The 12,783-nt window shown below is 40.9% G+C and overlaps 1 protein-coding gene across 1 annotated transcript in view; it reads right to left on the bottom strand.

Moving 5' to 3' along the window:
- Window positions 1–11,623: 11,623 nt before the first annotated feature.
- Window positions 11,624–12,783, bottom strand: part of PGR (progesterone receptor) — a 38,165-nt gene continuing 37,005 nt past the window's right edge. The window contains exon 8 of the mRNA XM_054391102.1: window positions 11,624–11,779. Within this exon, the coding sequence (XP_054247077.1) occupies window positions 11,624–11,779 (156 nt within the window). The remainder of the gene's footprint in view (window positions 11,780–12,783) is intronic.

Raw genomic sequence — 12,783 nt, forward strand, 5'->3', positions numbered from 1 at the left:
AAATGAACTGGGAAGCAAAATGTCCAGAGTGCTCTAAGTGCATCAGCATGAGAAACTCAGGTGAATATTGTGGCTTTTTAGCCAGGTGAATATTGTGGCTTTTTAGCCAACAGAATTAAAACGCTGAAATGAAGATCATGGAGCAGATACTCCTAGAAGCTCTGATAAGGCACATGGAGGGCAGGGAGGTGATCAAAGACAACCAGCATGGCTTCATTAAGGGCAAATCCTGCCTGATGAACCTAGTGGCCTTCTATGATGGAGTGACAATATCAGTGGACAAGGTACAACCTATGGATGTGATCCATCTGGACTTCTGCAAGGCCTTTGCCACAGTGCCCACATCCTCCTCCTCACCAAATTGGAGGGATATGGATTTGATGGGTGGACTATTCAGTGGATAAGGAATTGGCTGGATGATCACATCCAGAGGATAGTGGTCAATGTCTTGAAGTGCAGATGGAGAAGATGGGTGATAAGTGGTGTCCCTCAAGGGTCCATATTGGGACCAGTAGTGTTTAATATTTTTATCAGTTATACAGACAATGGGATTGAGCACACCATCAGCAAGTTTGCAGTTGACACCAAGCTGAGTGGTGCTGTCAATACGCTAGAAGGTCAGGATGCCATCCAGAAGGACCTGGACAAAGCTGGAGAGGTAGGCCCAGGTGAACCTCATGAAGTTCAATAAGACCAAGTTAGTGCAGGGTCCCACACCTGGGCCAGAACAATCCTCAGTATCAGTAAAGGCTGGGGGGTGAGGTGGTAGAAAGCTGCCCTGCAGAAAAGGACTTGGAAGTTTTTGTGGATGAGAAGGTGAACATGAGCCAACAGTGTGCACTTGCCACCCAGAAGGCCAATGGCATCCTGGGCTGCGTCAAAATAAGCATGACCAGCAGATTTAGAGAGGTGACTCTGCCACTTTGCTATGGTAAGATCTTACTGGAGTACTGGAGCCCTCAACACAGATAGGATATGGACCTGGTGGAATAGTTCCAGAGGAGGTCCATGAATATGATTGTGGAGCTGGAACACATCTCCTGTGAAGACAGGCTGAGGGAGCTGGAGGAGAGAAGACTCCAGGGAGACCTAATAGTGGCCTTCCAGTACCTGAAGGAGGCCTAAAAGGAGGCTGGAGAGAGACTGTTTACAAAGGCCTGCAGTGATAGGACAAGGGGCAATGGTTTTAAAATAGAGAAGAGTAGATTTCAGCTGGATATCAGAACAACTTCTTTACCATGAGGGTGGTGAAACACAGAACAGATTGCCCAGGAATGTCGTTGAAGCCCCATCCCTGAAGATATTCAAGGTCAGGCTAGACAAGGCTCTGAGCAACCTGATCTAGTGGAGGATGTCCCTGCTGACTGCAGGAGGGTTGGACTAAGACGACCTTTAAAGGTCCTTTCAAACCCAAACCATTCTGTGATTTCCTGATTCTGTGAATAGTTTTTCTGCAGAGGGAAAATCAAGAAAGGGTGTTTATCATAACGCCATTTGTATGCATCTCTCATAACCAGCTCCCTCCCAAATGGAACAAACACAGCTCTTTGCTTTTCAGTTTCCAAGGCACTCATTTGGGTCAGCCTTCTCCTGTTGGGTGCATCACATTTGAATAAAACAGTAGCACAAAACCCTTCACAGCTCTGGGTGATTTAGGACAGTGACCTCCTCTTAGCATTGCCTCAGGTTGGCTCCATTTAGTGCCTTCTCTAACCACAGTATCATCATTATTGACACACATGAAACAAAATTGTGGTTTCTTCTGAATTACTGCATGGCAGGATCTCTGACACCACTTATTTCTTTCACTTAGATAATCACAAAATAACAGGGCTGTCTTCTCTGTGAGCAGCAGAGGATTATTGCATGAACTCTTTAGTATGTTTAAGTCAAAGTTCACCTGCACTGTGGAGAAAGGAGTGAGTCTCTGTAGCATCTCTATCATTACAGAGTCTGAGCTGTTACAGTGAAAAAACATCTCATTTTCTCATTTAGGTAGGCTGTATTAGCTAAAGGTTAATTCATAAACTTCTACCACAGAGGGCTTAAACATCACATTTCAAATAGTGAATAACCTATTCTAAGTTTATACCCTTCCATTACCATGTCTATAAAAAAAAACAAACAACAACAAAAACCACAAAAAAACCCACAAAAAATTTCTGAGTAAAAGAGGTAGGCACTAAGACTGAATTTGGCTGTAGCATACACATAAAAAGTCATTCCACTCAATCCAGAGAAACATTCTTGCATAAATAAATAATTGGAGAATAAATAAAGGTACCACTACAGGTGTGCTCAGCTGAATGCATATTTAAGTAGGAGCACAGTCTCCAAAGTTGACACATTGTAGTTCTTCAGTATTTCAAAAACTCTTTATTTTCTTCTGGCTGCTAGCTGGCAATAGGATTTCCACTTTAAAGAAATCCATGTATTTTGTATTAATCAAATGCCTTCCAGTATTGTTAAATATTGTGTGGAATGTTCTTTAACTAATTGGGAAAAAAATCATCTGCATGTAGTAAATCCCAATCTGGTCAAACTGTTTATGATCACAGTATCCCAGTATCACAGTATATCAGAGGCTGGAAGGGACCTCAAGAGCTCATCGGGTCCAACCCCCCTGCCAGAGCAGGATCACTTAGGGTAGTCCACACAGGAATGCATCCAGGTGGGTTTTGAAAGTCTACAGAGAAGGAGACTCCACAACCTCCCTGGGCAGCCTGTTCCAGTGCTCTGTCACCCTCACTGTAAAGAAGTTTCTCCTCATGTTGAGCTGAAATTTCTATGTTCAAGTTTGAACCCATTGTTCCTTGTCTTGTTACTGTGAAACACCAAAAAGAGCCTGGCCCCTTCCACTTGACACCCACCCCTCAGATACTTATAGACATTGATCAGATCCCCTCTCAGCCTTCTCTTCTCCAGACTAAACAGCCCCAGGGCTCTCAGTCTCTCTTCACAGGGGAGATGCTCAAGTCCCCTAATCATCCTCGTGGCTCTCTGTTGGATTCTCTCCAGCAGGTCTGAGATGTACTCATGGAGTTCTGATTATGTCAGAGAGATCAGTTCGCAAAGCCAAAGACATTCAGAAATGATACTGAAACATCTCTTTCAGGGTGTGCTGAATTACACAGAAATAACATGGAAAATATCATAATTTTTGGTGCAATTAATGCTTCTCTGGAGAATACATTAACATTGCAGTGCATCCTTAGCAAGGGCTGACATCTGAACCACCATCCCAGATCTGCACTACCAGTGCTGCCTTAAGACAAGAGAGTTGTGGTCTCTCCTGGTGAAGGCATTGCTCAAGTCCCACTCCTCACCTGTTGCACACTGAGTCAGAAGGCAGAGCAGTGAGAAGCAGAATGTGGTAAGGGTGAGGAAAGGATCACCTGAGTGCTGGATCCAGTTCCTCAAAAGCCAGAGGGGATGTGCATACTTGGTGCAGCTGAGAAAAGGTTTCACAAGGCCAAATCAATGACTCTGCTGTGCACTGGCAACAGGGGAATTCTTCTCCCCTAGGACTGGAGACTGCAGAGTGATCGGCATCCTGCATTGTACCACACTTTACACCTCAGGACTCAGGATCCACTTTTGGCAGGGGAGAATTCCAGTTCTGTGTATGAACATGACAGTGAGCTCACAGGAAGGCTCTGTAAACTCCAGGGACAATTTACTCTCAAAACCTAGCTATAAAACATATATAACTAAACCATTACTTGATGTGTGGGTTGCTGTGCTAGTCGTGTCACTGCTCAGATGTGTTTTTTCTGATATGGAGGCAGCACAGTGCCACAGCCTCTGCTCCCACATCAGCACCTATAGCTAGTACAGCTGTGCATGCAGCTACCACACTGCAGGTCATACCTTTTAAAAACATTTTCCTTTGTGTGTATTTATGCCAGAAGATCAGGATGCAGTGTAGCTTAATTTTTTTGGCTTTATCCACTAACAGTTTGACAGTTTGTAGTTTTTACTAAATCATTACCTTCCACATAAGTTAAAAAAAAAAGAAAAAAAAAGAAAAAAAAAGGGCTCACTCTTTGAGCCTCGTGGAAAGTTTGAATTGAAAATAAAATGGAAAATAATTCCATCCCCTGCACCATACAGATTTAAATTCAATAAATAAGCAGTGTGTGTTAGTCTAACCTGGAGCTGCCAAAGTAATCAAACTGAAATTAGCCTCCTGGCTGCTGCTCCGTGGAACTGCAAGCCTTAGTGTGGCTCCACCAACCTGGCATTGGTGACTGCATATGCAGTCACTGCAGTTACTGCATATGCAGTTGCAGCACTGTGCCGTTTGTGCAGCTTTACTTTCCACCCGGTGGTAATTGTAGACTTAGACACTTTCCATACTACTACAAAGTAAGCATATCCCCAGTTTATTGGACATGACACAATGTAGCTGGACAACACCTTTACAAAAATACTTGAAAGCTATTATTTCAGATGTACAAATATAGAGATGCAAGCTCGTCTTCACAAGAGGAAAATACAGAAATCTTATACAACTCTCTTTTCCTCAAAAACTAAAAACAATAGCAACAAACTGCAAATTATGTCCATCAGAATCTTCAGTGTTAAATACAGAGAATTACTAACATCAGTCCAAACATGTCTCAAAATCAAGGATTATTTGGCTTTCAGCAAAATTTTCCATTGAGGATTACAGAGCCTCTACAAAGTGCTAATGCATTATACATCCAAGTACTCCTTGGGAAAAAAAGTATGATGGAGGTAGGGGAGGGATGGGAGAAGAGGCATTGTACAAATATGGGAGCTGTGATGCAGATGTTGTATGAAATACAGAAAGTGCAAGAGACTGGCGACTGCAGGAGACCCCAGCCCAGTTTTTAACCTTTAGGTTTTGCTTTTCTCTATCATGTAGTTTTTCCTAAAATTAATGGCTGTCTTCAGGGAAGACTTGAGGCATACTTTAAATGAAAACCTTCCTAGATGTTTCTGTCTCCCAGTGAAATTAAGTTGGCTGTGGCCGTCACTATGAACTGCATACAACAGCAAACCCAGTGCTGCTGGTTTCGTGTGAGTGAATTGGCCAATGTACAGTATGACTGTCTGGTAAACCAAGCTTTGGGACCAAAAAACTTCAAATTAAAGTTTTAAGTGAAGAGCTTTGTCACCCTCAACTGTCCATCCCATGATGTGTGATGATGGCAGTCCCAAAAGGCAATATTCTCATCTGTGGTGTGTAATGACATCACAACAGAACTCACCCTGACTGTGGAACCATGGCCGCCATACTTCAACAACTTGGGCATTTCAGGTAGTATGAAACTTCACATTATTCTCTTGTATTTTTTCTATTTAATAGTGTCTCATTTTTGTCAAGTGTATTGTAGTTTGCAAGAGAATATGCTTATGAAGACCAGCAAGATATACATTTCACTATTACAAACGTTGCTGGGACCTGGGAAAATGGTTGGGAACATATTAACTGCTCTCTGACACTATTCCGAAAGGGAAATTCCTTCTAACCAAAGCAAGGTTCCTACTTGTAACAGAGCACCACCTGCTAGTCTGGCATTTCAGTTCCTTCATTGAACTTTTCACTTGCAATCCTTCCTACAGGTGCAAACTCATTCAATTCAAACTGCTTTTGTTTCATGATGATGATGAGGCATGGAGTGAATTGCGAAGCTATTTTTATAAATGCATTTATACAAAGGATATATATATATTAAGATGTCCTCACACACACACAATCCCTTTGACAACAGCTCGAGTTGGACACAGGGATGCCAGTATAACAGCATCTGCTCGTGCTTCTCTGTGTGCCTGCAAGTGTGTGATCTTAAAATAGTATTTCAGCTATGCATGCAGGGTGCTCCTTAGCTGTCAGAAAAAGTACTGTGTGAAACTATCATTCCTAGGGGTCGATTCAGCTTCACATTTTGACACATTTGGTGACAGCTGCAATCAGCTGCCTTTCACAGAGAACTGTCTGTTTTGGTGAATTTATCTAATTTTTGGATTTATGGTTTTCAATTTTTATATAAGACTCCTCGGAGCTTACTCTTTTTGGAAATAAATTAGAGATCCCATTAAATTTAAGTATACAGTCAGTCTTTTCCTAGCAATACATAGTGTAATTGTACATTCCCTTGAAACAAAGTTTACTTTTAAAACTGCATAAAGACTGCAGATGGCTGGACATGTCTTTTTCAAGTACTCTGCATCTGTATTACACACTTTCTGCATGCACACTGCCATCTCTGTGCCTGGTGCTTGCTTTATTGACACTCCATACAGCCACAACAGTGCTGCCACAATAAATCAGGTTTTTTGATCAGCACTATGATGAGAACATTGTTTTCAACTGGAGGAAGTACTGCAGATTAGTCTCAGATTGGACATAAACCAACAATGAAGTATAAAGCCACTAGGCTGTTCTTCCCTAGTGTATTTCTCTAGGCATATGTGAAACCTTACATCCAAGATGGAATAAGCAACTAAACAGTGGTGTACATATAAGTCTCACCTATATAACACAAAGGTGCCTCTACTGGTCTGTCCAGTTATTTCTGACTTGGTAGCAAAGTTATTTACTGTGCCAACTAGATGCTTTTCATCCAGTCGAGCTAACTGTTTGAAAGTACACAGCCATGGACTTCACTGATTCAGAGCTCTGGATTCCTGCCAATTATATATCTCTTTTTCCTCATTATAGCAAAAAGAGATTTTATGTACTACACTGGCTGGGAGGACATTTAAATTGAGCTGTGGGAAAATGCAATAGAGTGAGACTCTATAAATGACACTGTGAGAACTTCCTCACTGATATGCCTCAATGGTAAATAGGTGGAACTATTGTACCTGCAGACGTGAAAGGGTAATTTAGTTTTCATGGTCAGAAAAACATGATCTATGACTTCTGATGGTATTTTTACAATAAACACAGCTCACATTTGCAAGAAACTGAAATTTTGCCAGTTTTAAATGATAAATTAGAACTAAATGAAAGCTCACCACTCCCCAATATCCTTTATATCCTTTAATCACCCTGTACAGAGCACTCTGGGTCCAAAGCAGGAAAAAGTACCTAAATGCGAGCGAAAACTTGTATCATGGGAACAGCACTGCTCATGAAGTTATGCAACTACTGCCTCAGTTTCAACAGCACTGCAGGATTATTTCCTGGGGAATATTTTCTCTTTAAGGTAAACAGCCAGCTAAATTACTTGGTTATTATCCACACAGTCACCTTTTACTGCATGTTTCTTTTGAAGCACCAGTACTGTCCTACACGCAAATAATGTCAATCTAACTGTTGCTTTTGCTTAACTGTTATAGGCAAGTTGCCAAAATAAGAGGATTTTGTTAATTGCCATTGAAAATAAAAAAAACCCTCATAAATTCTGAAATTAAAAAAAAAAAAACCAACTAAAATATGACTTTTTTTTTCCCATCTTCCAAGGGAAAAAAAGAGAACTAAATTAAAACCAAACCCTCCATTCAAGTCAGGTCATCATGACACAAAGCAGTACAAACCAATAAATCCAGCAATGCTGACAGTCTAGCCTGGCAGTATACACACAGGATTTTGAGCCATGGAAAGTTGGGAGGGCTTTGGACATTGGCTCTGTGGCTGCAAGCTGACATCTGCAGGAAAGAGAGGTCAGCGTGCCACAAATGGCACATCAGGCAAGAAACATATTTGGAGTTGCACTGCTGCATGGGTGTAGTGCAGCCACATCCTCTCCTGCTTTGGAGATAGATTAACCTTGAATATGTACAGGTGGGAGAGTGCAGGGAGGAAGGGTCCCTACAGATATTGCTGTTCATGCTATCTGTATGTCAGACATATGAAATGAATCTTTGGGTTTACATAGGAACACAGGAAAGCAACTGATGCTCCCAATAAAGGTAAACTGTACTTTAGTGAAATGTGGTGGGTTGAAGAAAAGAAGTAAAAGTAGTAAGGTACTAATGAAGCACTGACTTGTCAGAAAATAAAAACTGAACTCTCAGCTTGTCTAGATGTAACACAAGGAAACGTGATTGCAGTGCATCCCCAGTTTCTCAGACTGCATTTCCCTCTGTCATACACTAGCTGTTAACAAATACACATTCTCCCTTCCCTAAAGGCTCATCAAAAACCGTTGATCCAATGATCTTTAAAAATGAGCCAAGTGTTTAATCTTTTGTGTTTATTCAAGCAGAGCAGGTACAACTACAAATCGACTTGGTGTGAAAGAGCAGGACAGCTTGCCAGGGCTGAAGGTCTCCTCTTGTCTGCATTGCATTGTCACAGCTCCCCAAACATAGCTAGGCAGCCACACCCAGGCACTTAAGCTCCAAAACATTCTTCAAAAATTATGAGATGTCTCTAGCAGACTGCCTAAGGATAGCAGAGCTCAAAGGAAACAGTTGACTTCATGGGCTGGTTTGTTTGGTTCACTGAAGTACTAGCAGAAGACAATGCTAAAGGCCTTGGGTAAAAAATACCTAAACTGTACAGAACAGCAGAGGCTTAGCTTCAGGCATAGTTCACAGTATTTAATGTAAAATGAAGAACAGTTCATGACAGCTCAGTCAAAAGTCATGTCCGAAATCCGCAGAATATTGCAAGCTTTCTTATTAGGACAACAGATATCATATCCTTCAAGCCAAACAGGCACATCATAAATGTCAGAAAACAAAAAGGCCTGTCTGCCAAAACCTCCTACTTCCAGTGTGCAAAATGCACCATAAGAACCTCCAATGTTGTTATGCTTTGTTCAGTATATTGAGAAGCACTACAAGATGTTTTATTTAGACCTATTTGTAAAGTTCAGGAAAAAAAAACTTAAAAAAAAAATCTTTAAACAAATATTAATGCAAAGAAATTCAGGCAGCTAGAAAGCCTTGTAGTCTCTAAAAAGCTCAAAGAGAAAAGCTAGTTTGCTGGTGGCTCTCTGGACATTGCCACAGTGTTGAAAGGTCACAGTCCATGCAGTTTCTACAGGTCAGGAAGCAATCAAGTATTTTGATCAGTACTGGTTCTTGGTGTCAGCGTAACCCAGAGCAAAAGATGGTGTCAAAAGGGAGACTAAAGGAAATTTTATAATCTGGTCCCAAAGCTGGAAGTTCTCCAGTTAAACCAGTCCTTTTGAACTTCAATCTGATTATGAACACAAGACTTCCAAGTTCATAGAGCAGCCACACTTAGCCAAAGTTGTTGCCTTCTGTAGTGCATTTATCATGACCATGAAGTTCTGGGATTTTTTCTTTAAGAAATAGAATTTGAAAATGTTTTTAAACTTTTGCTCTCTGTTCTCAAAAGATGTCTTTTCTTCTGTTTTGATTATGCCTCTGAGAAAAACATAGAGCATTTCACCCTAATCTGCCATATTTATGGGACACAGTGACATGGCAGCTAATAACAAATTTTAGGGATAGAGTAAAAGGCAGATGTAGGCTGATTATGGCATTCCTACGACATTGCCTGCTCTATTTTCTAATTTCAGAATTAGAATTCATGCTTTTTAGTGTGGGAACTTTCTATTAACATTTTAATCTAAACAGTAACATAGACATTCTGTTTATTCAATGGTAAATCATATGGCAATGATTAAGTTCCCAAAGGATGCACGAAAATGTTTGCTGTAACACAAAAGTGGAATGGTTGAAATGGACTTTTTCACTAAGCTCCACGATTACTGAATGCAAATACAAAGAAAAATAAAGAAAACAATACTTCAATATGTAGAAATACAGAATTTTGTGTTATTTATTAAAACATGATTTCTTTAAGGATCACAGTTAAAAGTCAGAATGTATTGAATATGAAAGAAGTTGTCTCTGGGCGGTTAGAAATTACAAACCAAATCAAACTAACACAAAGTCTGCTTACACCATTTTACCCAAGGCCACATCTTTCCTCCAACTCTAGTGGGTTTTGTATTACTATGATGTGGAAATCTCAAAGATGTTTTTATCCCCATTTGTGATGCAGCTTCTTCTTGATTTGCTTTAGGAAATGATAACAAACTACCTTTAGAGCTACCTTTACTTTTCAGTTGTCCACATTTTTCCCAAGAGTCGGGACATAATTTTTATGAACAAGTAATTTTTCCTGAGGGGTACCCTGATTTAATCAGGGATACTGAAGTTATGTCCTATGGGCATTTGTGCACATGACAAGGATATGTCTATACAAACCAAGCTACACATCAAGTTATGTCCTATGGGCATTTGTGCACATGACAAGGATATGTCTATACAAACCAAGCTACACATCAACAGTGTGCTATCATGTGATGGACGCATACAACATGTGATGGATACAGGCAACATGTGATGGATGCAAAAAGTGTACAGCCAGAAAGTACCCCAGAAAGAGGCCCTTTGCTGTGTGGTTAGAGAATCTGAGTACCATCTTTAGTGACTGTCAGAATCTGTTGTATTTTAATACATTCTTCTCAGGCTTTATCCAGTTCCCTGTGGTTTGAATATATCAACAATTTACTGCCTTAAATGCATGAGTTGCTTCATATCCATATCAAATGAACAAACACCACCACATTTCAGTCTTCTTGGATGTATAAAGCTAATTTAGTCCAATTCCTCTTTTATAGTTAACCCCAACCATAATGGCATGCCTTTGAAGTATGAAATATGTAGCTCCACTAAATAGTACTAAAATGAGCCTGTTTGTCGTCATAGTTTCCATTTCTTTTTGCAGTTAATCTCACTATAATTTGATGTTAATGGCTACTTGAGTATTCAGCATTGGAATTCAAAACGTTCAGGTTATTAAGAGTTGTAATCAATGAAAACATCTCTATTTAAAGCTTTTGAAATACAGAACTTTGAAGTTGCCTGATTTGAGATACCTAAGTGATTCAGCTTTAATAACTGCTGAACTTTTAAGGAAAATGATGAAAAACAAAGCTGTGTGGGTCTGCAGACACATTACTTCTGGTGTAATGTACAGACATTTTCCTAAGCTTTCCCACTTTTGAAGGAGAGCTGCACTGAAGGCTGCAGAGAACAGTAGGCTCAATTCAGATTTTCAATGCAGTATGAGCACAGGCAAAAATATGAATGCATATTTAGTGGCTAGCACTTCTGTTACTCATGAAGGTATTGCAGTGACATCTACTTAATTCTAGACAGCTGACTTTGAAAGGATATTTCTGTGAGGCAGATGAGTTAATAAAAAGTAAAATAACCATGAGAAAATGTGGGCAATATTTATTTTAATTCCTCAAAATCTTGTGTTACACACCTGCCCACATGTATCCACACAATGTACTAAAGTAAAAAGTTTACACCATGTCATATCAGTAATTTGAGAGCGTGTAATATGTAAGAAAAACGTATAAGTTCTTAGAAATCTGAAAACTCTATTCATTGTCATTCTTATGCATATCTAAAAAGCAGCCTAGCTGAGTTTCCAAAACATTTCTTATGATTGTTGTGATTTTTGCAGTTAAGGAATCAGGAACTCAGAATATGTACATCAAGCTTAAATGGCTTGTGTATGTTACAAGTATAAAGCAGTAGGCAGGGTAAGTATGACAAATACACTGAAGTCTTGACATTGCAAAATCTTGACCAAAATAAACAAACAAAACATGACCCATAAATCATCTCTATGATAAGAGAAAAAGATATTTCACTTTTTGTGAAAGAGAAGAGGTTTCACCATCCCTGCCAGAATCTTGGGTAGCTGAGCAGCAATCACCTCTGACATCATCTCGGGGAATTCAACACTCAGTGCACGGGACTGGAGAAATGTGTTCAGACAGAAGAGATGGAGCTGTTTCACTAGCTGGATTTAATAAAATACAAACATGATAAATCAGGCTAACAGTAATGCAGCCAGAAAAACATGCTGTCAAACACATTTCATACATAGAAGCATAGAATCATAGAATCAATAAGGTTGGAAAAGACCTCAGAGATCATCAAGTCCAACCTATCACCCAGCACCTCATGACTAACTAAACCATGGCTTCAAGTGCCACGTCCAATCCCCTCTTGAACACCTCCAGCGACTGACTCCACCACCTCCCTGGGCAGCACATTCCAATGGCAGATCACTCTTTCTGTGAAGGACTTTCTCCTCACCTCGCCTAAACTTCCCCTGGCACAGCTTGAGACTGTGTCCTCTTGTTCTGGTGCTGGTTGCCTGGGAAAAGAGACCAACCCCCACCTGGCTACAACCTCCTTTCAGGTAGTTCTAGAGAGCAACAAGGTCCCCCCTGAGCCTCCTCTTCTCCAGGCTAAACAACCCCAGCTCCCTCAGCTTCTCCTCATAGGGTTTGTGTTTGAGGCCTCTCACCAGCCTCGTTGCTCTTCTCTGGACATGTTCAAGTGTCTCGAAGTACTTCTTAAATTGAGGAGCCCAGAACTGGACACAGTACTGAAGGTGTGGCCTAACCAGAGCTGAGTACAGGGGCAGAATGACTTCTCTGTTCCTGCTGGCCACACTATTTCTGATGCAGGCCAGGATGCCATTGGCTCTCTTGGCCACCTGGGCACACTGCTGGCTCATGCTCAGCCTACTGTCAACCAGTACCCCCAGGTCCCTTTCTGCCTGGCTGCTCTCCAGCCACTCCGACCCCAGCCTGTAGCACTGCATGGGGTTGTTGTAGCCAAAGTGCAGCACCCAACACTTGGACTTGTTAAATGCCATCCTGTTGGACTCTGCCCACCTGTCCAATTTGTCAAGGTCCCTCTGGAGGGTGCTGACAACATCCATCAGCTGACAACATTATACGCTTTCCTCTGTCATTCCTTGAATCAATAATGAGAGTGTTTGTCATTCCCTAT

This window comes from Indicator indicator, chromosome 1, assembly GCF_027791375.1.
Source record: "Indicator indicator isolate 239-I01 chromosome 1, UM_Iind_1.1, whole genome shotgun sequence".
Classification (NCBI taxonomy): domain Eukaryota; kingdom Metazoa; phylum Chordata; class Aves; order Piciformes; family Indicatoridae; genus Indicator; species Indicator indicator.